This window comes from Podarcis vaucheri (assembly GCF_965113315.1).
Source record: "Podarcis vaucheri genome assembly, chromosome: 2".
Lineage (NCBI taxonomy): Eukaryota > Metazoa > Chordata > Lepidosauria > Squamata > Lacertidae > Podarcis > Podarcis vaucheri.
Window position 1 is genome coordinate 46,506,103 of NC_138760.1, and position 27,596 is coordinate 46,533,698.

At 43.8% G+C, this 27,596-nt stretch overlaps 1 protein-coding gene across 1 annotated transcript in view; it reads right to left on the reverse strand.

The window, feature by feature from the left end:
• DNAH9 (dynein axonemal heavy chain 9) overlaps positions 1-26,976 on the reverse strand; it is a gene marked incomplete at its 5' end in the record, with an annotated part of 205,223 nt that extends 178,247 nt beyond the window's left edge. Inside the window, 19 exons of the mRNA XM_082213793.1 lie at positions 1,383-1,549; positions 4,416-4,638; positions 5,213-5,637; positions 5,737-5,933; positions 6,406-6,541; positions 7,099-7,340; positions 7,656-7,911; positions 9,981-10,107; positions 12,196-12,264; positions 14,578-14,692; positions 16,345-16,495; positions 17,808-17,924; positions 18,100-18,267; positions 20,672-20,905; positions 21,700-21,911; positions 22,364-22,494; positions 22,820-22,978; positions 23,799-23,995; positions 26,584-26,976. Of these exons, the coding sequence (XP_082069919.1) occupies positions 1,383-1,549; positions 4,416-4,638; positions 5,213-5,637; positions 5,737-5,933; positions 6,406-6,541; positions 7,099-7,340; positions 7,656-7,911; positions 9,981-10,107; positions 12,196-12,264; positions 14,578-14,692; positions 16,345-16,495; positions 17,808-17,924; positions 18,100-18,267; positions 20,672-20,905; positions 21,700-21,911; positions 22,364-22,494; positions 22,820-22,978; positions 23,799-23,995; positions 26,584-26,976 (3,719 nt within the window). The remainder of the gene's footprint in view (positions 1-1,382; positions 1,550-4,415; positions 4,639-5,212; positions 5,638-5,736; positions 5,934-6,405; positions 6,542-7,098; positions 7,341-7,655; positions 7,912-9,980; positions 10,108-12,195; positions 12,265-14,577; positions 14,693-16,344; positions 16,496-17,807; positions 17,925-18,099; positions 18,268-20,671; positions 20,906-21,699; positions 21,912-22,363; positions 22,495-22,819; positions 22,979-23,798; positions 23,996-26,583) is intronic.
• Between the last annotated feature and the right edge of the window lie 620 nt (positions 26,977-27,596).

Below are 27,596 nucleotides of genomic sequence, written 5' to 3' on the forward strand. Positions count from 1 at the left end.
CTGCCCTAGACCATAAAATGAGAGACAATAAAAGGCAAAAACAAATTTTAAAAAGGTCACCCAAAAGTGACATTCAGCTTCTATAGTCTCTCATAATCTAACACAGGCATAGGCAAACTTGGCCCTCCAGATGTTTTGGGACTACAACTCCCATCATCCCTGACCACTGGTCCTGTTAGCTAGGGATGATGGGAGTTGTAGTCCCAAAACATCTGGAGGGTTGAGTTTGCCTGTGCCAGATCTAACATGACCTGAAGCAAGCTGAGCTGTGCTGCTCAACCCTTCTGGTAGGGTTGCCATATTTTAAAGAGCAAAAAGGAGGACCTATTTGCCAGTGCCTGGGGTGGGGGTGCAGTAGAGAAGATGCTGGCCTACATAGCCCTATGGTTTGGTCCTGCAGGATCCTTTGTACGGCCCTGTGGGCTCAGCCTAGAAACTCTAACCACTGAGTCATGTTGGCACTCAGCTTAATTGTTGAGATAATCCTCTAAGGCCCTGTTCCTCCTCCATCCTGTGGTTGAGCCACAGGATACGGCAGGCATCCCCAAACTCGGCCCTCCAGAAGTTTTGGGACTACAATTCCCATCATCCCTGACCACTGGTCCTGTTAGCTAGGGATGGTGGGAGTTGTAATCCCAAAACATCTGGAGGGCTGAGTTTGGGGATGCCTGGGATAGGGGCTTTCTGATGTTGACGTTAAGAAAGGAAGCTCAGCCTCATCACAGCACTCCCCCAACAGCATACTGAATTCCGAGTTTATTGTTGTTTTAGCCTAATTGCATGCATTTTATTGTCTGATACTCTTTTAATTTCCTATCATGTTGTTTGCTGCCTTGATTTATTTTTCTTTTATGGCAAAGTAGACAGCTGTTGAAAATAAGTAACGGAATAACCAAGCACGCATGTCTGAGAAGAGAAAGGGGAAGAAGTTTTTGACTGAGAAGGCAAAGATGAGGTGGTCGCCAACTCAGGTCATATCATCAACTTAGAATTTTCACTTCAAGCAGTGGCTTGAAAAGGTCAAGGACAGATCAATGTTTTCACCAACAATGCATCATACTTGTGACCTCACTGTAGGGTGCAAAAAATGGCAGTGCAAACCATCCATGCTACAGGCTTAAATATACATAAATATTCCCTCTTCAAAGGCTCCTACTGAAAAAAGGGTAAGCAAATATTATTGTTTTTCACAGTCAAGAGTTGGGCACCAAGGGCACAAGAGATGTCATAATAACAGTATGCTACTGTAGGGAACTGTTCTATTAGTGGCCTTTGTTATTTGGATGATTTTATCTTTCCTTGGTAGCCAAGATGAAACGGTAAACACTGCCACTGAAGAACACACAAGTCCTCCACCTTTTACACCTGCTATCCGCTCTAACCTGAATGGTGCCTGTTGGTGAAATCGTTCCCTGAATTTATGTTGCTCCACATCAAACACAGCACACTTCTTGCGGAGAACGGTCACTTCATTTCCCTGCAAAGGAGCTACATGATGCTTCACAGTTATTGCCAGCTTCTTCACGTGGCTCCATTTTTCTGGCAGCTCCTAGAAGCAAATTGAGATTACAACAAAGAAAGATGCTGGCAGAGAGCAACCTCAACTTGAACTAACCTGTCTCCAGCCTGTTTGTGTATAGCGTGTACACACTGCTGGAACACACCAAATTTTAGGTTTGCAACAGCAAGACCGTGATAATTATTTTGCCAGGATATAATCGGCAACATTATCCCTTGCTAATCAAGACATTGTCTTTATTTGATTATTGTTCCTTCCCCTGCTCCCCTGATTTGGAGACCACTGGTGACATGCCAGAAGAATTATTTTCGTCCTATATGAAGATGAGGAATGTATTTGTCATGGTCTTGAGTTATTAAGGACCATATCTGCATTCTCAATAGTAAAGGGGTAAAGGGGACCCCGACCATTAGGTCCAGTCGTGACCGACTCTGGGGTTGCGGCGCTCATCTTGCTTTATTGGCCGAGGGAGCCGGCGTACAGCTTCCAGGTCATGTGGCCAGCATGACTAAGCCACTTCTGGTGAACCAGAGCAGCACATGGAAACGCTGTTTACCTTCCCACCAGAGCGGTACCTATTTATCTACTTGCACTTTGACGTGCTTTCGAACTGCTAGGTGGGCAGGAGCAGGGACCAAGCAACGGGAGCTCACCCCGTCGTGGGGATTCGAACCGCCAACCTTCTGATCGGCAAGCCCTAGGCTCTGTGGTTTAACCCACAGCGGCACCCGTGTCCCCATGCTCAATAGGCTAGTACAATTGAAGCTTCTGAATCCCCAACCCACTTAAAAGTTGTCAGAATGCTAATGGGTGAAAATGCATGTTTCAAGAAGAACACTGAATAAAAATAAAATATTGCATTAATATGTGAAAGCAAGTGTTTCAAGAATAGTAATAGATAAAAATAAAATACTGAGCCTAAGCTAACATTCAGCAGTGTCTGTACAAAATATTTTTAAAAGCATCTCAAGACAGGCTTAAACAGTGGCATTTCAGCAGCTGAAGTGCAACAAAATTAAATGGACAGCAATGATTTGCAGTCCAATTCTATGCACATTTCTCAGAAGCAAATCTCACTGATCTCAATGGTACTTATTTCCAAGTAAGTTTGCTTTAGGGCTCCAGACTCAAGGTGTAACATTCAAATTGCTTATTCCACAATACTTCCCAAATACTTCAGTGGAGCTATTATGTGATGTAATCACACTGAGGTGTGCAACTAGGATTTATTATTTTCATATAAGTACTATTTGGGAGTGCCCAGCGCTGCCTGAGATTGTGTAGAAACCAAAAACTACTGTGTTTCATAAATAGATAATATAATTTGCAAGCTTGGGCCCATCACACTTGAAGTCGGATAAGTCATGTTTCTGTCTGCCATCTTGATTCAAAATGGCCCCTGGCATCCAAACATCAACCAAAAACCCCACCCCTACCTCTGGAACCTTTGTGCCGAATTTGGTAACAATATCTTTAGAGGCAGCTGAACCTAAGCCAAAAAACGGTGAAGACACACTAAACCCACATTTCAGTTAGCTATCTTGATTCAAAATAGCAGCTAGAGTCCAAAGAGCTCCACCCTAACCTCAGAAACTCTTGTGCCAAGTTTGGCAATTATATCTCAAGAGATGTCTAAATGTATAGAACACAAATTAATGGACAGACAGACAAACCACTTTACCAAATATATAGTAGACTAGTGAGAGAGTTCAGCAGTGCCCAAGAATTTTTAGAAACCAAAAAAATTTAAATGGATTGTATAATTTGTGAGTTTGGACCAGTCATGCCAAAAATTAGGTGAAGTCACATCAAAATTACATTTTGGTCCCCATCTTGATTCTAAATGGCACCAAGCATCCAAACATCAAAGACCCACCACCCACTCCCCACTTCAAGTACTCTTGTGCCAGGTTTTACAACAGTATCTTGGGAGACGGCCAAATTATAGAAAACAAATGTACAGACAAAACGTTTTCCCCCAAAATAGTAGATTATGGATTGTATTCAACAGTGTTCATTCACAAGTGAAAGGGACTTCTACCTATGCAACAAAACTTCCCTTTCTTCTCTCCCTGTGTGCTCTGCAAATATTCTTTGGAGGGTTGGGGAATCCTCTGGAACAGATTGGGAGGGCATGGGAGGAGGGGAAGGTTGTTTTACACAACATTGCATACACTGTAAGGTAAAGGGACCCCTGACCGTTAAGTCCAGTTGCGGATGACTCTGGGGTTGCGGCGCTCATCTCGCTTTACTAGCTGAGGGAGGCGGTGTTTGTCTGCAGACAGCTTTCAGGTCATGTGGCCTGCATGACTAAGCAGCTTCTGGTGAAACCAGAGCAGCGCACAGAAACGCTGTTTACCTTCCCACCAGAGGGGTACGTATTTATCTACTTGCACTTTGACGTGCTTTTGAACTGCTAGGTTGGCAGGAGCTGGGACCGAACAACAGGAGCTCACCCCGTTGTGGGGATTCGTACCGCCGACCTTCTGATTGGCAAGCCCTAGGCTCTGTGGTTTAGACCACAGCACCACCCGCGTCCCCACATACAGTGTATTTCTAGTCCATTCTTCCTGCAGAAAAAAGCTCAGAGAGTTGGTTACTTCCTAACCAGATGCTGATCAGTTCCACCTCTTTATAGTTCCCCAGTGCTGTAAGATTGAGTCTTCCCTGAAAATTTGCTTGGGTCATGTAAATGAAAAATATGAAACTTTACATTATGGAATTAGACTAGCCCTCCCAACAGTTTCTTGCATCCTCCATCTATCAGAGTAATCTTCCTACATGTGCTGCATACCTAAAGAGCATGTGTTCTGAGGATAACTCTGTTCACAGATGAATGTAGTTCAGTTTTTAATCTGTCCACACATTTGCATATTAGCAGCATGTTTCCACCTACCTCCAGCTGCTTATAGACTTCCCCTGGCAATTCTTGCTCATAGATCTTCAGCAATTCAATTGTTTGTTTCAAGGGCTCAAACATCTCATCAGTGCTGGTCTGTCTATCTTTAACGGCCAATAGGTGGCCCATAACTTCCACCAAGCCCTCATAATCTCCACTCTCCACCGTTTTGCTCAAACCAATCTCGGCAACTTTTACGAACTCTTCAAGGTCAGCCAAACTAAAGGCAGTGAAAGAGAACATACATTGAAAACATGTTGAGGATTGTGAGCCCTACCACTTAAAAACAGGAGTGGAGAACCTGTGACCCGCCAAATGATGCTGGACTCCAACTTCCAGCGGCTACAGCCAACAAGGCCAATGGGTGAAGGATGATGGAAATTGTAGCGCAGCAACACCTAGAAGGCTGCAGGTTTCCAACTCCCACCCACAATTTTTAAAATGGGGTTTAAAATGGCTAACTTTAATAACTTCACTGTTGTGTGGCCTTTCTTCTATCCTTAAACAGGAATCACACAAACCCTAAAGACTATTTACCGTACTTTTCGCTCCATTAGATGCACTTTTTTCCTCTTAAAAACTAAGGGGAAATGTCTGTGTGTCTTGTGGAGCGAATGTGTGGTCCCTGCGGCTGGGGGGGGGACCCAGGCTTCTCCCGCCAGCCCCACAAGCTCTGCTCAGCACTCCCTTTAAATAATATTTTTTTCTTGAATTGCCCCTCTAAAAACAAGGTGCGCCTTATGGTCAGGTGTGCGAAAAATACGGTAAGTGGTGCAACAGCGAAACAATGATACCTGTGAGTCACATGATCAATGAGGTGCTGCTTGAACATAAAGCTCCACTTCTTAATTATCTTCAGAAGGGACACCTTGAAGGGGCGGGCATCAACTTTCATCCAGCTGTCAAATACAATGACTGGCTCCAGGCATCTCACTTCCTCATAGACCTTCTCGTAAGAGTCTATCTGCTCTTTGAACTGCTGCAGTGTAGGGGGGCTCTCTGGGACGCCATCCTCAGCATGGGCCTCTATCTCCTCTGCAGTGAGGACATGGCTGTACAACAGGAACTGGCGCATGAATTCTTTCCTGTCATCCACATAGAGATATGAGTAGTGGTCAAAAGAGCTGCGGTAGTCACAACAAGTTGACATCATCTTCCGGATGCGATCCATTAGGATGTGGCGCATGTCAGCAAGTTCAGACATCTCCTCCATGTCATCCTGAAGAGAAAAGAAGTACAAAGCTGGGTTATTAAACAGGACTGAAAACAATCACCCAGATGCAAAAAAAAAGGACAACAGCTGGCCAAGGTTAAAGACCTGATAATGGGAGAAAGTGCTGTGGTCTGCAAGCCTGGGAACCAGGGAAGACACTCGATATATATCATTGACAAGAGCCTCAACCAAATCATAAAAACCATCAGAGGCACCAGCATCCAAAGAAGGACGGAATATCATCTCTGGAACAGACAAATCCAGCTGCACTTTGAAGAGAGGAGCAAGGCCTGCCTTGGAATCTGTAAGACAGCATAAGAAGGTGGACTAAGTTTCAGACAGTTCTTACCAACCTCCCCAATGGAAATTACTAATGAATATATAGAAACAGACAGAAACCAGCATAATAGCAATGATAGAAACATACTTTTTGGTTTGAATGCATTATTTTTGCCATCAGCAAAGTAAATTAATTTATTTGTGGCATTTCTAGTGAAAGATCCCAGGGTGAGAATACAACATCCTTAAAATGCAACAGTAAATAAATCAAGATGCAGAGGAAGGTCAGCAGCTTTTACAGGACAAATATCTTACTTGCTTTCAGTGATTGTATAATTGTGTCCAATCTCTCTCTCTCTCTCTCTCTCTCTCTCTCACACACACACACACACACACATGACTTCTGCTACTCCCACATAATCCCAGTAGCAACAGAACCGCCCTCCTACCCTAGATAAATTGATAAGTAGCTTGCGTGAGCAAGGACAAGTTCACCTGTGTTTTCCAAAAGGTACTTCAGTGAACATTCAATGACATTAAAGAATCCATCAAGGACAATCTCATCCACATGCTCCAAATAAGCTTTCCAAATATCAGAAGTTGGATCTGCTGCAAATAGTCTCAAGTTTTCCTAAATATATAGAAGCCACAATCAAATGAAGGTGATCTCAACATTTCAGAATTAACAAAAGGTCAGACAGTTCCATCAGCTCTTTTGGCAGTAATAACCAGTCACTTGTATTTCTCCTGTTGTCTTACATCGTTCTAATATTCTCAGCCTATGTGCAGCTTACTAAGGCTACACAGACTTCACAGTTCAAAAGGCTATTACTATTTATAAATACTGGGAGAATATACCAGTTCTAGTGCCAACAGCTTGCTGGAACACACTACCTGCAACATCTGGAGAGGAATTCAACATAGCTGCACATATCGGGCATGCCTAAAACAGTCGCTGCCTGTACAGACTGAGCAACATGTTGAATGCAGATGTCAATGTACAGCAAGGTGATAGCAATTTAACAGTCTGACTTATTCATGCCCCTAGGGAAAATCAGACAGCCCCTTTGACATTAGCCATTTATGGCCAATTCTGTAATGATGGAAAATAAATCATTGCAGATAGCATTTCCTGGGAGAATCCCCATTATAATTTATGTTATTAAAAAAAACCACAAAAAACTCAACCTTGATTAGTAAATGGATCTTATGCCCCGATTCTGTGATGAGTCGATAGTGTTTGTCCAGTCGTTCATGTCGACCATCTAAGTACAACAGAGATTCTTTCTTCCCATCTTTTCTTTCAAAAACTGGGAAGACCCAAGTTTTCATGATATTCTGAATTTCCTCAATGTTGTCCTTGGTTTTCTGGATTCTTTGCTCAAGATCTCGCACACTGTCAACTAGTCGTGAAACATGTTCCCAAAGCCCTTTCAATACCAATGGAGAGAAGGTCAACAAGCATTTAATTGACAACCCAGAAACAAACCAGATAATTTTTAAAGTGTATTGGTTACTGAATTGCCATAGAGAATCCAGGTAGCATTCCTACCATGAGTACGCCTACAGGAAGAAGACTGCAATTTACAGCATTCAAACCAGAGTGAATCAGTAGGATTTGGGCCAAGAGATGGCCTAGATGAAGGAAGAGAAATCTGGGCCTCAAATTATTTTATTTATTTGCTTTTCTGTACACCTTCATCCCTGCCAGGTTCCACGGAACCTATTACAGAGGTACTTCTTACCTTCTGTTTTCCAGTTCAATGTTTCTTCTGCCTCTCTCAACTGACTATCAATCTCCTGCAGCTGGTCCTGTACAAGGGGGTATTCCACCTCCAGAACTGTGAGCAGGATTTTATTGTACCAGGTGACCATCAAGTCTAGGTTGGCTACCAGCTTCCGGAAGGACTCCTTGGAAGAAAAGATTTCTGCTGCTGCCTCTGGTATCTTCCCAGTCTGGCTTGGCCCAAGGTAACTCACTTCTCGCAAAACTGACACCAGCTGCAAAACATATTCACACAAACCTTTGGATTTCTTTTTTAAAGAGTCCTCTTTCTTCTTCTTCTTTATAGCACTGTTTCCTTGTCTAGAATTGCTCTAATCTCAAAACTGGAGGAAAGAAAAGTTCCTGCTAGAAAACTGGTGTTGATTAGAGACTATCTTGGCGCAGCTCTTAAAGCCAGTCTGTTCCTTTAACATCATACACCAGCATGAGAGTAAAACCGGGATGTCTTAGTTACTGGGACGTGAAGGAAGGTTATGCTCTTCTAGATAAATTTATGGAGGATAAGTGAGGGTGCAACCATGCTCCTTTTGTTTGATCTCTCAATGGTTTCCTGTACCATTCAATAACCATCTGGACTTACTAAGTAGAATGGGTACAAGTGCCACTGTGTGGTAGTGACTCTGTTCCTACTTGAGGGATCATGTCCAGAAAGTAGCAATGGGAATGTGCTCTTTGGACCCTTTCTGTTTTCACTATGGGGAGCCACAAGGCACTTTTTGTCCCAAATGCTACCCAACATCTGTAACGAAGACGAAGGGAGCAGTCAGTTGAAGTTTTGCAGCAAGCTGTCATCACTATACTGATGATATCCAGGTCTATTTCTCCATTGCATCTGATTAAAGGAGAGACACTGCAAGTCCTGGACTTGGTGGTGGACTGGATGAGAGTCAGTAAGCTGAGCTTGAATCCTGGAAAGATGGAGGCCTTGTGGGTGGGTGGTTAACTGTGACCGAAAGATAGGTCAACTGCCTGTCTTGGATTGGGCGGCCCCGCTGTCCGAAGAAACAGATACATTTTCAAGGGTACTCCTTGGCTCATCTCTCTCACTAGAGGCCCAAGCGACCTTTCTGGCAAAGTATGTGTGTGTGTTTTTAGCTGCTCCAGCTAGTGCACCAGCCACTGGCAGAGGAAGGAGGTGCGGGGGGTGCAGTTTGCCCCGGGTGTCATCCCTGAAGAGGGGTGACATCGCCATGCTGCCCCCATGGGATGCTTGCCCTGCCCCCAGGTGCACAGCATGTGTGCCGCTCCGGGTGCTGGAGCAGCTAGTTCCGCCTCTGGCACCAGCTACAATCATTCCTAGACCATGACAACCTGACCACAGTGGTCCAAGCACTGGTAACCTGAAGGCTTATTTACTGTAACACACTTTAGGTGGGGCTGCCCTTGTATCTGGTCTGGAAACTTCAACTACTGCAGAATGGCATGGTCAGACAGCTCACAGAAGCAGAATACAGGCAACACATTATTCCACTGCTGAGAGAGATGCACTAGCTGCCAATTCCAGGTTCAAGGTTCTGTTCTTCCTATTGTTTTGCCAATTCATTTTTACTGCTTTTCAAAAAACAAACAAACAAATGAATATAAAATTAATTCAAATTTAAAGGTTGACTTCCCGCCCCCCCCTTCCATGATGTTTCTCTTCCCTCCCTTACTCGCTGCTCAGTATAACATACTTTTCCTTATTCCATTTCAATACTTAAAATATTTTAGTATTTTATCATTAATTCCTTTCCCCTTTCTTTGTTGAGTCACAAAGCCTTAAACAACTTGGGCTACCTGACTCTTTATGCCAGGCATAGGCAAACTCAGCCCTCCAGATGTTTCATGACTACAACTCCCATCATCCCTCACCACTGGTCCTGTTAGCTAGGGATGATGGGAGTTGTAGTCCCAAAACATCTGAAGGGCTGAGTTTGCCTATGCCTTACGCTCTACCTTGATCACTGAGATTCTCTGACAGGGCACTTGTGGTTCCAGGTGCCCCTGAGGTTTGGTTGGTCTCCACTAGGAATCAAGCCTTTTGTGAGGCAGGCCCTGCCATGTGGTATTTCCTTCCAGCAGAAGATAAGAAGATTGTCCCTGCCTTCTTTTAGATGTCTTTTGAAAACGATTGTTTAGATAGGCCTTTGAAATATTATTTTTTTCTCATTTTAACCAATCTATTTTTATTGATGTTTTACCAAAGTTTTCAATCATGTTTTTATGGATGCTTTTTGCCCATTTTATATAAGCACAGGTTATAAATGAAGAAGTAAGTAAGTAATAAAACGCTCTCACATCTTACCTGAGGGTCAAAATTTACAGCAATCAGCTTACTTTCCGAATGCCTTCGGATGATCGGTCGAGTGAGGTTATACTGCGATTTTTCAGACACAGTTTGGAACCACTCCTTATAAAGTTTCTCTTGGTATCTGCCATAAGACCACAACCACCATGTCAGGCTCTGTAAACTGTTAGGTGGCTGTCTGAACCCTTTTTGCTGGAACAGATTTCCTCGCTATGCTGCAAGCAAAGCTGTGGAAAGGAAGCTGCAGGTGCCAAACGCAGCACAAGATGGGAGTTCTTGCAGTCGTGTCCCTTATCCTTCAGGAGATGGCTAAAATAACATCTCCAACCCTGAAGAATCTATAAAAGGGGAGGCGGCCTTTCAGGTAATCTTGTTCAGGGTTTTATGTGTTAACCAGAAGGCACTGAACATGGCCTGGTAGGCGATCAGTAGCCAATGCAATTCCCTAGGCAAAAGTATAGATGTGTGCTGTACTCAACAACCTTGCCACAGCCTTCTGCACCAGTCCCAAGGGAAACCCCATACACAATACATTACTGTAGTCCAATCTTGAGATTACCAATGCCTTAATTGCAATGGCCAAATTATCCCTGTCCAGGAATGGGCATAGTCATAGTTTGCCACGGAGTTCACCTGAGCATCCAGTGACAAAGCTGGATCTAGCCATATGCCTGAACTATGCAGCTGTTTCTTCAGAGGCAATGCAACCCCATTCCAAACTTATGAACTTCCCAACTCCTAGAACTCAGAATCACAGACACACACACAAACGCTATACGGTTAAGCTGTGGATTTTAAGGTATTTGAAACTAACTTCCTTTACTTACTAGATATGCCCAGTCCTGAGTTAGTGCAGCTCCTATGTACACCCAAGGAGCATAAATGTGCAGGTATATAATGGAATGGCTCAGCACTAACTGTACAGTAAACAGAACTCAAATGTGGGAGCTTTGATAACTAGATAAAGTGAAGATCAAATTGCAGTGTTTCATCTGTTTGTGCAATCAAGTAGGCAGCATTTTGGGAAAAGGCACACTGCCACAGCTCTCCCTAGCCTCCAAGAAAGAACAAGGCTTCAGAATTTTATTACTGTGCTAACATAAAGTAATTCCAAAATATGAAACTCAGCCAGCACAACCGAGGGAGAGGAACAAATTTAAACTAAATTAATATACCGTATTTTTCGTCCCATAAGACGCTCCGTCCCATAGGACGCACCTAGTTTTTTTGGGGGGGGGGAATAAAGGGAAAAAACCAGGTCGGGGAAACCAAACCAGGTCGGGGAACAGCAGGATGGCGACACTGCGCCTCCCCGCTGTCCCCCGAGCTTGTGGGGCTGGTTGATGTCTGCTCGAAGCGCGGGGCGCTCTGCTTCAGCGCACCCCCGCTCCGTGCAGCAGGCTGCTATCCACAGCCTAGGGAGCCCTGCAGGAACTCCCGCAGGGCTCCCCAGGCTGCGGGTGTCTGCCGGGCGCTCTGCTTCAGGGCGCCCTGCGCGCCGGGCGGCAGGCTGCTATCTGCAACCTAGGGAGCCCTGTGGGAACTCCCTCAGGCTCCCCAGGCTGCAGATGTCTGCTGGGCGCATGGGACGCTCTGCTTCAGGGTGCCCCGCGCGCCGGGCGGCAGGCTGCTATCCGCAGCCTAGGGAGCCCTGTGGGAACTCCCTCAGGCTCCCCAGGCTTGCTGATAGCTTCCTGAAGCCTGGAGAGCGAGAGGGGTCGGTGAGCACCGACCCCTCTCGCTCTCCAAGCTTCAGTGAAAGCCTGTATTCGCCCCATAGGACGCACACAGATTTCCCCTTCATTTTTGGAGGGGGGAAAGTGCGTCCTATAGGGCGAAAAATACGGTAAAAGGCAACTATTAGATATGCATTGCCTGAATCCATCAAAGCTATAAAGCATGGGTAGGCAAACTAAGGCTCAGGGGATGGATCCAGCCCAATTGCCTTCTAAATCCAGCCTGCAGACGTTCCGGGAATCAGTGTGTTTTTACATGAGTAGAATGTGTCCTTTTATTTAAAATGCATTTCTGGGTAATTTGTGGGGCATAGGAATTCGTTCTTCTTTTTTCCCCAAAATATAGTCCGGCCCCCCACAAGGTGTGAGGGACAGTGGGCCAGCCCCCTGCTGAAAGTTTGCTGACCCCTGCTAAAAAGCATGCCTTAATAAGGACTAATATATTCTCAAATCATGTCCTAAACAAACAGACTTACTTTTCTAGCATCTCCATCAGATCTTCATACTTTTGCACCATTCTTTTGCCTTCAGCAGAGTCCAGGCAACTGCCAAAAAGAAACATCAAAATAAATATTAGGACTATGTGGTGTAATATGTTGGTTTCTGTGTGTTGCCACTGTGCAGTGCTTGGAGTCACAAGGCTTTGTTTTCCATTCCAGAGATTCCAGACTGTTGGAAGTCTCACGGAAGACAGGAGACGGATGTGATGTTACTGGTTTCCTGTTCCTTTGTTTCAGTTGCTCTCTGCTTTCGCAGAGAGAGCATGTCTATTTCTATTCCGTCTAGTTAGAAATAAAACACTCTTTGCAATGTAGTTCATATTTCTTGGCTCCTTCCTTGCTGCTGGAAACTCTGCGTAATGGGGAAACGTGCCTGGAGCCTCATCAAAGGCTCAGGTCGTTACCGTAATCATCGTTGGAGGATTCGACCACAGGAGTCGCTTGGTCGAATGCAAGGTCCAACATAATAGACATTATATGCATGTCAGTATTACTTTCTCTTGTTTTTAAGTAGCTTTTTAAAAAGTGCATATCACATTCTAGTCTGAAAGCCCTGAAATGCCTAATTTGCATATACCTTTCCTGTCAAATATTTTTTCTGTCTGACCTCTCAATTTTTCTCCTGTTTCTCAAAGCACAGCTTCCTTTCTCTGTAATTCACAGAGACCTGAATAGCGGTCCTCATTTTCATTCATTGTCTGGTTTTAAAGACCATGTTTGTTTGGAGCCATCTTTCACCAAAAACTGGCTCCCTCAGCAATTAACAATTGAATTGACCTGAACCTATAAGTGATCAGGTGTGTGTATGTATACTTAGATGCCAAACATCACAGGACATGAACACAGGTGTAGACTTACTATATGTTAGCTGAAATAGGCTGGTCCTCCCATACGGGAAAAAGAGAAGAGAAAGTACAAGGAAATGCCGTAAATAGAAAATAGTTTTCTCACAATCAGCCAACCAGCTATTTCAAAGCATATAAAATCCTGTTCTCACTGTTACCTCATCTAAGCATCTTGGACGGAAGTCAATATTCTATGAAGGTGATTGTTCTGTCTGTGCAAGTATTTCATCTTGCCAGATGAAACAATCTCCCCTCTCCCCTATGCTATTGTGTGGGTGCTCCCAACACCTTCGGGGCCAGTTTCAGGGGTCACGCATGGGGCAAGAGAGGGGGGCAAACTCTCCATTGAGCAAGTACAAGTCCTTCCACAGGCCTTCCACTGGCAGGGCTTATTAGGTGAACTCTGCTTGCTTTGGCTCCAGGACTAGTTGTAACATTTCATCTCATGTCAGCTTCCTTGTTTCTGCCTCTTCCATTCTGGTTCCATTCACCAACCAGAGCAGACCACAGACTAATCTAAAGGGGCTTATAGATGGATCAGGACTAGCCTTAACCACCAGTATTTGAATGATAGTATCTGGAAATTCAAAATATGCTGCACTTAATTCCTTAGGCAGGATATATGCATACAAACACACACACACGCACACATCTTTTATTCCATTTATTCTTCCTTCTATCCTGCCTGCTTTATCAGCTGAATTTTTACCAGTGGACTCTTTGCAAAACAGTGGTACTGCACGATTCTTCCTACTGTGACCTCTGACTGTGCACTGGGCATCTATTCTTTACACTCTGTCCATGGTATCCTGGACCTAGTTCTGCTTAGCAAGATTAGATTGTCCTTTAGGAATTATGTAAGGTTTTATCTAAATGCAAAAGCTCTGCAAGCTACCGCTTTGCCTGCCTTATGAAAGTTAAAGATATCCCAGTTCATCCCTAGAAACCATTGTGCAATGTCTTCCTCAGACTTTTGACTCTCTCGACAATCCATTGTCTATGAAAAGCCTGCTTGCATCTTACACAGCCTTGCTAGGATTACTGATGTCAAAACATAAAATTAGGACAAGCCAAGAAACAATTTTCAAGCTTAGCTTGTGACGATAAGGCCATGGAGACAACCTTCTCAATTTTCCTTTAAGCCCCAACATCTCTGTAGTACAGAAAACCAGGCAGCCCACTGATTCACAGGAGCCAATAAAAAAATAAAATGCTTATATCAGTGGTAGAGAACTACCGACTGGCCAAATCCTTACCTTCTTACACCCTCACAGGCCAAGTTTGACACATGGGTCAATATCACAATGACATCAGCTGATTATCGGTGCTTGTGATGGAGCTTTGCAGGCACTGGTGACTAGCAGGGCCTACAAAGCCCCTTTTGTCCAAGTCCCACCTTTACCTGCCCCACAGATGACATCATGTATGACATCGGGTGTACAGAAGGTAGGCATAGATTAGCTGAAGATCAGAGGTTCCCCACCCCTGGCTTAAATGAAATAAAGATACTCACAGCTGGGTGACATGCCTGAAATTACTAAATGGGATCTGGATCCTGTCTTTTAATTCCTGGGCCCAGCGAATTCCTCCAGCAACCAATGGCATATTCCTGTGCACTGTAGGATAACCTGAGAAAAACAAATTCATCCCAAAGTGAGAAGCATGAACCAGTGTACTGCATGGACCCAGCAACAGAGATTTTCTGATGTAAAACAGCCAACCAAAAAATATGCAAAATACCCCTCCTGGGTTGTACTAAGTCAGCCTGCAAGCAACTCAATTTTTGAATGCTCTGACACTGAGTGGGAGAGGGGAAACTTCTCTGCACAAAGAAAGCCTACTAGAAAGAAGGGTTTTAGCCTCCCAACATGCTATGTTTTTGCATGCAATGGTTTTTTTCTTCCTATGGGCTTGGAAGAGAAGAGTCTCCAGCACAAACCATCTCTAGCAGCTCAGCTCCTTCACATTCTGCTCAGGACTCAAGTACAGAGAAAAGGGTTAATAAGAACTCAAATCTCTTTTCCACTCCATATGCAGAAGCTTCAATAGAGGTGGACAGTCACATGACATAAGAAGAATCTGCTAGATCAGGCCAATGAACCATCTAGACCAGCATCCTGTTCTCACACTGGTCAGCCAGGTGCCTGTGGATAGCATTCAAGTAGGACCTGAGTGCGACAGTGCTCTGTCCACTTGTGATTCCCAGAAACTCAGAGGCATACTGCCTCTGGCAGTGGAGGTGGAGCACAGCCATTGTGGCAAGTAGCCACTGATATGGCATTATCATATCCATGAATTTGTTGAATAGTCTTATAAATCCATTCAAGGTGGTGGTCATCACTTCCTCCTGCAGGAGGAATTTCCATTTACGCACTGTGTGAAGAAGTATGTTGACTAGCAGAGAGCAATTGGGCCAGTATCCCAAAAAAGCATTTGTGATAGATAATATGGCGGCCCCTTCTCAGGTCCGGTGTCTGTTTCTGCCTCTCTGACAGGACTGAATGACACATCAACCATGAGGCTTTAAAGCAGGGGTCAGCAAATGTTTTCAGCAGGGAGCCGGTCCACTGTCCCTCAGACCTTGTGGGGGGCAGGACTATTATGGGGGGAATGATGCAAGAGCACCACCAGCCCTGGTGGCTGCTTACCTGTGTCTTGTGAGTGGCAGGGGCTGGTGGCGGGACGATGAGCGGCACGCGAAAGGGCTCCAGAGAGGGGCTGCTTAAAATGGCAGCCGCTTGAGCACTGCTGCTGCTGGCATCAACAAAGCCCAGCCCACTTCCTCCTCTAGGCAGGGCAGGGAGAAGCCAGGAGGGAGGGAGGGAGGGAGGGAGGGAGGAGGCACTGCCGCTGCCATGTGAGGGAGAGGGAGGGAGAAAGAACGTGCGTGCTGGCAATCCATGTGGCGATTCCCAGACCGTCCGCAAGCCGGATCCAGAAGGCAATTGAGCCTGATCCAGCTCGCGGACCTTAGTTTGCCGACCCATGCTTTATTATTGTAGAGGTAAGGGGGCACAGGAAGCTCTCCTTTCTCAAGTTCTGGAAAGGCTTGTAGGTATTGTAACGAAATGACCTAATATGCGGTAATTTGCACAGCGATCTTGCTTTAATTTATTTATTTATTACATTTTTAAAAAATATAAAGAAGTCCATCCTACTTAAACAAAGATTTGCAATATTAATTATTGCAATTATGCTTAAAATAATTGTGCACTTCCTTGCTTTCTAAAGGCATCTTGTTAACTGAGCATAAAGCCATTCTGAAGTTGCTAACAAATACCTAGTTCCAACTCCTCCTGAATATGTTTCAGGTAGATCAGTTTAGCATCGTCCAGGTCTCTGTCGAACATTGTGATGAGAAGATGATATTTAGCATAGGCATCAGCTGCTATCAATGGCCGTTCCAATAGACTCCCAAATATGTCTATCAGCTACCATACAGAAAGAAATGGGAAATATCTGTGATTCTGTGTACATGCCCTCGGTCCAAACAAGACCAGCAACCCTTTTCAACACCCACATATTTATTCAATGACCCACCTAGTTACTGCAGTTCACCAATCTATCTGATGAATGTATGAAACAGGTTTTAATCATAAGCCATGTTTGATATCAGTTACACATTGTAACGGTTGAAATCAGTTGATAGAATGATTCCAATGATGTATTTCCCATCCCCAAAAGACAGGACTAGGTTCATTCATTCTTTCCCCCACCCCACTTTTTTTTTTTTTTTTGCAACAAATACATCCCTTCACTACAATCATTACCAAAGACTGCTTCCGCCTCCCATCTCCCTATGTTTTTATTGTTCTTTTCCTTTCTAACTAAATGTTCTGCATCTCCCACTTCACCCAGCTTTAACTAGTCCGTCCTAACTATCCCACCTCTTGCTGGTAAGCAGCAAATGAATGCTACTAGCCCTTCCTTGAATAGTGCAGGAAAAAGGATGGGGAAGTGAGGGAGGCAACTCCTGCTCTCTGAGATCTAGCAATTTGAGGTTTTAACCTATCTGGTAAATTTCCTTCACCAGATAAAACTGTGGCCACAAATCATTTTATCACAACTTGGAACTAATAAATCCAGGCTAAAAGGTGGCTTCAGGCCTCCAAATCAATGTGGCTCTCCCTCCCTTTGCAAGGGATCCTTTGGAGCAGCATCTAGAACCAAAAAAAACAAGCCAGCACTGTGTGCTTAGCGAATGCAGATAAGGTAAAGTTAAAGGACCCCTGGACGGCTAAGTCCAGTCAAAGGCGACTATAGGGTTGTGGCACTCATCTCTCTTCAGGCCAAGGAAGCCGGCGTTTGTCCACAGACAGCTTTCCGGGTCATGTGGCCAGCATGACTAAACCGCTTCTGGCGCAACGGAACACCGTGACAGAAGCCAGAGTGCACGGAAACATAGAAAATACATGCAACTTTTTACATGGCCATATATTATTTGTTGGATTTTTCCTTTTTATTATTATTAAAGTAAAATTGTTTGGTTTTATAATCTCTCTCTGAATGCTCAGCAGCTGCAATTTGAACCCATGGAGCTCTACAGTTCTGAAGGTCACCAACTGAAAAGCCTATTCACATGATTAATGGAATGCAACTAACATCTTAAAAGTGGTAGGAAGATATAAAATACCATTAACTGGCAACTTTTCAAGGCATTTGTAAGAAAAGAAAAGCTTTGTGTATAGAAAAATAGGGCACATTCACTACACACTGCATTGTCCTAATACAACAAATACAAACCTTGAATGCGTGCTCTATGCTAGCTGCATCATCGAAAGCCTGGGCAAAAGCATTCCCTAGCCTCCGATCCATATCTTCCACTTTCTCCTTGAAGTCATACACATCATCTTCAAATTCCTAACAGAAGCAAACAACAACCCAATGAATTCATGTCACAGTTGATGCAGCAGTTTCTGGAAACAACTCTCCCCAAATACCAGACTCTTCAGTGTTAAGCTCGTAAAATCCTCTTTTGGTATAAACGTTCAGCATGAACATAAGATGAGTTATTATGGAATCCAGAACCACCTACCATGTTGGCCACATCCAAGCAGTCATATGTACGATCGGAAAACACTTTATAAGCCTCTTGGAATTCTTCATACATGCTCAGGACTTGCTGGCTCAGAGATTTCCCTTTTATGCCACTGAATTCGAGCTTCTCCAGTTTCTCTATGTCCAACGCAGTCACCAGAAGGTCCTACAAATTGGGATAATTAACAGTTATTACCCACAACAGATTATGGCACTGCTTCCCAACAAGTGGACTAGGCCAGGCTAGACCCATGACTGCCTCACGCTGGTGCCTGAGACAAAGAGAAGATATAGTTTATTTTTCATACTGTTATAGGTCAACCCTAGCCATACCACCTTCATTATCATCCCTAAACTTAAGACATATATAACTTACATATGCATATTTTTAAATAGTTAAGTGACTAAGACTGTTGTTGAGTTAGTGCTGGTGTGGGGCAGGCGGGGGTATTAAACTCAATGAAATACAAATCGCTAACATCTCTGTTTGCCTTTCTCTCATTAGATCGGCTCCTGCCTAGGCTACAATCATTTAGATTACTTCCTAGCAAGACTTATTGGGAAATATCAATATGGCTTTAAAGAGGCATTGATTATTGCTGTGCTTTCTGCAAGGTTAATTAAAGGGGTGTATAAAAATGCAGCAGGCCTCCCCTCCAATCAATACTACTTTGCATTCAACTGAGATTCTGTGCTTTAAGACAAGAAGAGACCAAAAAAAAAAAATCTAATTGAAGCCATTTTTCAAGGGAACTGGAGCATGTGTCAGCCGCCTATATTATGCTTCTGAAGTCTTTCAGTTTGGGGTAGGAAAGGAATGAAAAACTCGCTTTTATTGCAGCCAACCAAAAATCTTCTTAACCTGTGAAATCCCGTGGTGTTTGAAACTAATGGAAAATCTGACAAGTGGAAAACAAATTGCAGCCAAAATGCTTATATACAAAAGTTGTATAATCTGAGGAAATTGTGAGCCAGGAATTCTTCTTTACATTTTACAGGGAGATTCAGGAGCCCGTGTAAAGCCAAAGAGATATAGAATACCCCACAAATACCACATCTGTCAGCAACAGGTCAGCATTGGGCTTTCTGTCACATTTCACATGTGCTGATTCAGTGCATCATATCCCTGCATGTCTCACACAATTGTGCTAACCTCTAGCAGTCTACATGGCTCACCAACTAAATTGGGGTGGGTGGGGAATGAGTGCTGGTTTAGCATCAGATTATATGCAATTTGACAAGGCTTCCCCATGTAATGTACAGCACATTGACTTCTCAGATCTGATGGCAGCAGATCAGCATTTGCTTCTTTTGAAACTATATTGTCCAGCATATATTTCACTCTTCTTAACAGCTGACAATGTTGAGACCTACAGAAACATTCTCTTGTTCTAAAACCACACAAATGGAACATTGTGCTTTATTCAGACTTGAATAAGCAAAAGTTTGCTCATGCAATGGGGGTTTCTTGACCTCTCATTGTGCCAACGCTTCCCTCAAAAAAAGTCAGAGGACTCCAAATAAAGGTTTGGAATGGGGGCGTGGAGGGGCAAGAAGAAAGTGGTGAAAATGAGCAGAAGGACTTCTGTTGAACATCTCTAGATCTAACTGTTATATCCTAACTGTCCTTACGCCATAAATGTCATGGGGTACATACCACTATTGTCTCTCTACACCCAATTCTCCATACCCTGGAAATGTCTGTTTTGTACACATATATAAATATCAGAGTTAAATACAATTATTTAGGAAGTTGGCACATGACTACTGCAAAAAAAAAAAAAAATGGTTGGGGAAGGTCTTAATACCTGAGAAAGGAAAGGGGAAATTTCCATGTTATATTTGAAAAAAGAGAATCTGAGCCTGAGAAATTGGGTCATGCCTAAAAAAACAAACAGCCAGGGTAAAAGCTGTAGAACAAGATGCCATTGTAAGAACAAAGCAGATTCTGATTAAGTGTGGGAGGCGTGCCCTATAAATACACACAGCATTGGGCTGCTCTGGGGATCATTTAATCTGTATCTAGCCCCATTTTATCAGCGTAGCCTTAAAGGATGAGGAAGAAGATAACAATAAGGTAACTTGAAGGGTGAGGAAGCCTATGCATCAAGAGCATCGCCATCAGCTCTTGCTCAGAAATCCTGACAGCTTTTGCAGATCTCCTGTGGCAGAAATCTGCATTGGTGAGGCAAATGCCTGAGAATTCAGGAACTCCTTGGGTGAAAAATTCAACCACATATTAAACAGTAGTATTGTTTATTTACAACATTTGTGTCCCACCTTTCTTCAAAGGAGCTTGGGGTAGCCTATATAAGGTTTATCCCATTTACAACCCTGCAATACAGAAAAGGCTGAAAAGCAATGGCTTGATCAATCATGCCTGCAAGCTCCATGACTGAATGGAGTGTTGAACCCATGTCTTCCCAAGCTAAATTCCCTAGACACCAGGAATCCTGACCCCCTGGAAGCAAAGAGTCAAGGGAGGGAGACGAGTTACAGTAAATTATTTCTGACACTATATAAATTGTTCTCTATATACATCAACATTTGTAATATTCCATGATACTTACATTTACCATGTCGAGCCTCTCTAGAAAATTATCCAGTCGTGCAAAAACCATTATAGAAGGGAAATCCCACTCCTTTGCCTCTAGGCCTGGCTGAAAGTAAGTGCTGAGATTGTCTCTTCTTTCCTCAAAGGTCTGCTTGAAATAGTTGAAAATATCAAAAGTTGTCTGCACTTTGCCCAGACTTTCTTCAGTTTCCGCTTTAAGCAGATCTTCTGCATTGAGGTAAGTCCTAGCCTAGGTAGACAGAGAAGAGCAACAAATCTTGTCATTTCAGTGGTATGGTTTGCTTGTTTTTTAAAAAAGGAAGAGAACTTGACAACCATATGTCAGGAGTGCTCTGATGGTGTTTCCTGCTTGGCAGGGGGTTGGACTCGATGGCCCTTGTGGTCTCTTCCAACTCTATGATTCTATGATTCTATGATTCTATGAAAATGAAACAGGCACAGAAAGACAGAGTATTCAACATAAGAGGCCTAATCCTAACTTAAATTGGTCATTTGGAAAACTGACAATGGTTCATCGGGATTGGTACGCAACCCAATGGAAGGGGCACAGCTGTCCACATATCTGTCAATGGGAAGAGTAAGGGACATGTGCCTCTTTTATAACATTTCCTACAAAAGCAAAACACTGCCAAAGTGTCTTCTAAAGAAAAGGCAGCATTCTCTGAGATTTTCAGAGAAACAGGGCATCTCTCTGGATTTCCATTTTGCTGCCCCACTTTAAAAGGCTCCATGCATATCCAGGGCAGTTTAACATGAGGTCCTCTCATCATGCCACAGTACTCCTCACTGTCAAGGCACCTCTCCTCTCACTTACCACTGCACTGGAATGACAACTGTGGGAGGTACACATGCCCGCTGAGGGCAACCGAAACCCAAGGGCTGAAGCTTTACAGTGACAAAGTGAGTGCTGCAACCTGTAGACCCCAAAGCATTATTGGGGCCCTCATACCGTGTCTGCGTGGAACAGCAGTATATTATTTTCTCCATTTTGCAGGGGGTGAGAAGAACCACTACATGGCCTACCTGCTGAATGAGGAGACTGCAGGTTTCCTGAAGCAGCACAATTATCCTTGCAGGTGTGCTGTAATATTTGGACGTGGCCCAGATTAAGCACACCACATGAAGCACTCGGTTTAGTAATGGCTTCAACTCGTTGAATTCCACATTTTCTATTTCCTCTAGAGGGCTCTCTAGGGGCTTTAGGTGCACATTTATATCGTGGGCCTCAACCAGGGCTGTGATTTTGAAAGAAAAAGAAAAGTTTCACACAAGAGAAGTTAGGGAAAGGTGCCATACATTACTCAGGAGATCTTAAATACACTTCTGTGGAAACAATTTTGGTTTAATTCAACTGGCCTTATGTATATTTCTGAATTACAGTGCACACTAAACTCATTTTACACACCACAGAGCAAAAACTGAAAATTAAAAGTATGACAGAGGAAAACCCTAAAGAATACAACAACACATAAGACAAAATATGGCGCAGCTCCCTCCTTCTGGGACATTTCTGCCATTCTTCAAAGTCCTTCAAAAGCTCTAAGCAACCTTATAAAATGACTGAACCTTTACCCTGTCACATCCACTATTTCGACAAGAACTGAAGAAGCTGATCTCCACATAGGCCAACCAGGAGAGGTTAGTGATCTGTGAATAAACACTATAGCACAAATTTTCAAAATCTCACCTGCTTCTACATCTCTGAAAATGGACCTGAATGCTGGAAAGTAGGTGCTCTGCACTCTGTCAAGAAGCTCCATCATGGTCAAAACCCTTCTGGCTTTCAGCTGGCTGTAAATGCACTGCAGATCTTCAAATCTACAAGAAACACAAAATGGTAAGGCACTGAGCAAAGACACATTTCATGTCAAATATCCAGGCAACATACTCCCCCTTACAGCAAATCCAGGTTATGCATTTGCCAGTTTTTAAGATATTCCTAGGCAAAACAGTTTCCAGGGCGGAAATTTATTTATTGTGCTAATCAGAAAGTTAAGAGTTGTACAAGTGACGTCAACAGCAGTGGGGGTTTCCACATCAACTAGAGTCAAGTTCAAACCAAAGTTCTGCAATTGCGCACTTATAGAAGCAGCTCTCGCTACTCTGCTTACATCTTCAATGCAGAATGTAGCTATAAACGTACCTGCTTTTCCAAAAATCCAGCTCCACCTTTGGACTGGGATCTTGGCCTTGCAAAAGTGGTTCTGAAGACTCTCTCTTTAGAACTCCCTGGATCTGGTGTGTCCATTCAATAACAGCTGATTCAATTGCATGGACAATAGATTTATCCACGAGTTCAGTGCTACAGAAAGCAAACATATCAACAGATTAGTTTTACCTCCCATCTGACAGTGGTAGATAAAAAGGCAGATCTAAAAAACAAAAACAACATAAAATTCTATCTTGCAATGAAGCAATAGGATGCTTATCACGGTATAAACTATGGTTCACTTTACTGACCCACATTATTTCTATTCCTGATGTGCCATACATTTCCACACTTCTTTCTATTACAGTAACTATCAGTAACTTCTTCTTCGTATCTGAAGAAGTGTGCATGCACACGAAAGCTCATATCAAGAACTAACTTAGTTGGTCTTTAAGGTGCTACTGGAAGGAATTTTTTTATAGTAACTACACAGTGTGAAAACCTTTACATAAAGCACCTCAGTACAATTGATTCAGCACCACATTATTACCAGCAATAACTATCAAAGCCTTAATATGGAATGGTGGAGATATATATTACAGTGCTTTGAACAAAAGATCAAGCAAAAATGACAGATACTAAAGTTTTAGTAAGAGACTAGCTAGCACCTGGTATACTGGCAAGGAAAACACACAATCATAATGTCCAAAATTGCACTGAAGACAAACATCATTTACCAAAAAAGAAGTTCATTCTAACTAGTAAAAACAACTACCCAACACAAAACACAAAACAAAACACCATGGTTTAAATTGGGGGTTGAGGGGGAGGCTATGCTAAGTTCATTAACCAGTTGTTAATGAAAACTCAGTTTTTGCTTTATAACACAATGCTTAGAATAAAAGCAATACTGCAGTCACAAAGTACATTAAAAATGACCATTCATGTCAATAACTACAATATTGCTACTTACGTTTTCTCATTGTCAGAATCTATATATGGGTCTCTTTCAGGGTCAGCAGGGAGCGGCAGCAAAGTCTTGCCTTTAATTTGTCCAACAACTACAAAAACACTACTTTTCAGATTGCAGATGTGGTGGACGATATCCTGTGACACCACATGGGGCCAGTTGGGATGGTTTTTCTGGTTTCCCAAGAGTGGCACCACTACCTAGAAGATTAGGTTGAGAAAGAGAGAAAACTTCAGAGCCCCTGGTTTGCCAGGTTACATCAATCACAACAAGACTTAAAAGTTTTACTTGTAAGTTTTATAAGTCCCATATTAATTCCCGAATCCTTGAGAGATGGTTGCTCTGATGTTCCCTGAACTAAAGAAAAAGGGTCAATTTGGAGAGCCTAGAAATCACTTCAAACCTCTGGCGCTCAGATCATCACTGTGAGTCATTGTAAGGAAAGAGGTCTGGTGAGCAAATAAGGCACTTATCCATAAAGAACAGGAAGCTAGGAGTCCATCTACTTTCATTTAATTTGTTTCCAGCATCTCTCACCTCTTTCCTTTATTCAAGGTCCATTTCTTTAAGGTAACAGGAGCTGTAACTATGTTTTTACAAATAACCTAACAAAACACACACAAAACGATGTTGAGAAGCAGGTATGTCATTCCTACAAAGGACTCCCAAGGCATGCTACCAACCTGTTGCAAATATACATAAAGGGATTGATTTTTTTATTTTAAAAATGGCTGAATTTTTCAGACTGCCATTTGTTTCTATCGTTCCAGTGGCAGACGAACAAACTCTTTGTACACTTACAGACATGAGAATCTGTCTTGCACCAAGTCAGACCACACTGGGACATCTATGCCCAGTTACTCAGATTAGTAGTAGTTCTCCAGGCCCAGGGAGAAGCTATTCCCATTACCTGGTAACAGAGATCATTTAACTGGAGGTTCTAGGGATCCATGCCTAGTTACGGCCTCTCCCTTTCACAAACAAATTTGGATGGGTGCCATGTCTTCATTTTGCATTTCCTCATTTTGTGGGTTTGGGTTTTGCATTCTTGTTCCTCAGCAACTTTCTGAATAAAAGTGGATCACCTCCTAAGTGTAGACTAGGTTTATTATTATTATTTCATTACTATTGTACTGTCAGTCACCACATTACTGCCATCAATAAAGGCAGCTCTTTCCAAAGGTAAACACACCATGTTTATCGACGGTGACCTGCGGTCTCCAGTTTTTCAATGCTGCACTGTTGTAATGTGATTGTTCTATTTTTTATTTTAATTATGTTTATATTTTAATGTTTGCATAACTGGTTGGTATATTGTGTAAACTCCTAATTTAGTTACATTGGTACTAAACAGTAGATAAATTTATAAATAATAATGACAATTTCCTCCCCTGAGTCTCCTCACAGGGCTGATATACAGAAACTAATTCAGATTATTTTTACCTTCAACTTACAGAGTATGTTTATATGCTTGCCTCTCTCTCTTCCCCATACAAGGCACTGTGTAGTTCTCTCCATGAAGAATTTGTGAAGATGAACCCTATATTGCATGAGTTTCAAACATCTGTCCAAGCCCAGGAGCTGAAGTGCTTGGAAAACAGATGACCAATGAGCTAAGGTGGGAGCAGGAAACTCCAATTATACTGGACCTGACAGCAAGGGACACTCCAATACTCACCATGACTGGGATAGAAAAGGAACCAGGCGCTTTTTGGCTAGCTGCTCACCCACCTGGCACTCCCCCCTCCCTTTGCAAACCAGTAATAAAAAGAGGATGATGAATGTTCATCACTCTGATGAAAATTATGATGAAAACGCTTATTACAAAAAGTTGAAGGGACCAGCAGCATAAACATGCAAAGCTACCTTAATAGCAAGCCTGACCCCAGTCATCCAGGTAGCTCCAAAATGTCTACTTCCACAGGCAACAGCTCTCCATAGACTGTAGAATTGTACATTTGGACGGGACCTCAAGATACATCCAGCCCAATACAAGGCTAGAGGCTTGTTTCCCAGACAGGTTCTCTAAAACCCTGTTAACAGAGGGTGCTGGGGACCAAACCGGGGACCCTCCTGAGGGCCCTGAGTTATATAACCCGTTCCTGTTCAGAGGGCCACCCCTCTTCTTACTACATGCTGCTACCCAGTACTTTTTTCTGGGGGGGACGCAGACCCCTAAACATTTTGTGAATCTTTGTACTTTTGTCCATTTACTCTATTTATTTTCCCCGATTTCAACTATAAAATGGGTGGTTTTCTTGAATCAAAATGAGATTTATTTATTATTTTTTATTTTAATTATGGATGTTTATATTTTAATATTTGCATAACTGGTTGGTATACTTCTAATTTAGTTGCATTGGTACTAAACAGTAGATAAATTTATAAATAAACGATGACAATTTCCTCCCCTAATTCAGATTCTTTTTACCTTCAACTTAAAGAGTATGTTTATATGATTGCCCCTCTCTCTTCCCCACACAAGGCACTGTGCAGTTCTCTCTATGAAAAAAAGCACTGCTGCTATCCTGGGTCTTGCCACTCAAAGGAGGCGATGCCTTCTCGCCTGTCCCCCCTTTTTTCTGTCAGGGTCCTAAGTTTAGCAGCTTCTTGGCAGATCCAGAAAAGGGGGGTCAGCACGGGAAACTACTCACCTGCTGGACATACAACTAGTATGCAGCTGCTGCTACAGCTACGAGGTGGGGAGGCAATGCCCACCCCCTTATGCCAGACCTCTGACCCGAATTCAGCCCTCCCCAGAGCGCCCGGCCCCTTCGAGCAGCCCTACCTCCTCCACGAGGGCTGCGAGGTGCTCCAGGGGCGCGGAGGACAGGTCCCCATAGAGCAGGTGGCCGGGAGCCGGCGGGGAGCGCAGCGGCCCGGGGGCGAGGCGCAGCAGGAAGACCCCCTTGCCAGAGCGACCGGTGCCGGGCGCCAGAGCCAGCCGGTCAGCCAGCGCCAACTGGCCCCCTGCGCCCGGCGTGACGAGCAGCAGCCGCTTGGCCGGGTCGCCGTCGAGGAAAGCGCGCAGGAGCGGCCGCGCTTCGGAGCTCCCCGCGCAACGCTCCCAGCGCTCGGGCTCCACGCGCAGGCTGCTCGCCACGCGCGCCCCCAGCAGCCGAGCCCGGGGGTCCGTCTCGGGGGCGCTCTCGAAGTCTGGTTCGGGCTCCTCGCCCCCCATGCTGGCCGCCGGCACTTCCACCGGCCACTGTTTGAGGGGCGGAGCCGCTGTTGCTTTGGGGACGGAGGACGCCGCTCCGCCGCCGCCTCCTGAGAGGAGGGGCGAGGGGACTTGGAGCGCCGCCTCCTTGCGCTCCGCCCTCCGCTTCCACTTCTGATAAAAACACGGCGACGCAAGGGAAAGCGCGAATGGGCTGCAGCTGGCGACGGATTTAGTCATTTGAGCCCCCTGGACTCGGTTCCGAAGCGTCTGCAGCCCATGCGAGGCTGCGTTTTAGCCGTTTAATCTTGAATGCATTTTAAGAACAGGCACCAAAGGCTCGCTCCGCCTTCTCGCTTCCTTTCCAAAGCCCTGCTATTAAGTAATATACACCACTCGCAAGCGATAATTTTGAGAATTAAAACCATGAAGTCTACTGAAAGCAACAAGTCTTTCTCTTTTTTAGAAAGGGAACTGCGTGTATGTGTGTTATCAACCCTATTTCACCTTTCTTTCTTTCTTTCTTTCTTTCTTTCTTTCTTTCTTTCTTTCTTTCCTTCCTTCCTTCCTTCCTTCCTTCCTTCCTTTCTCTCTCTCTCAAAAAAAATGTTATAATACCCAACTGACATTTGAACAGCCTA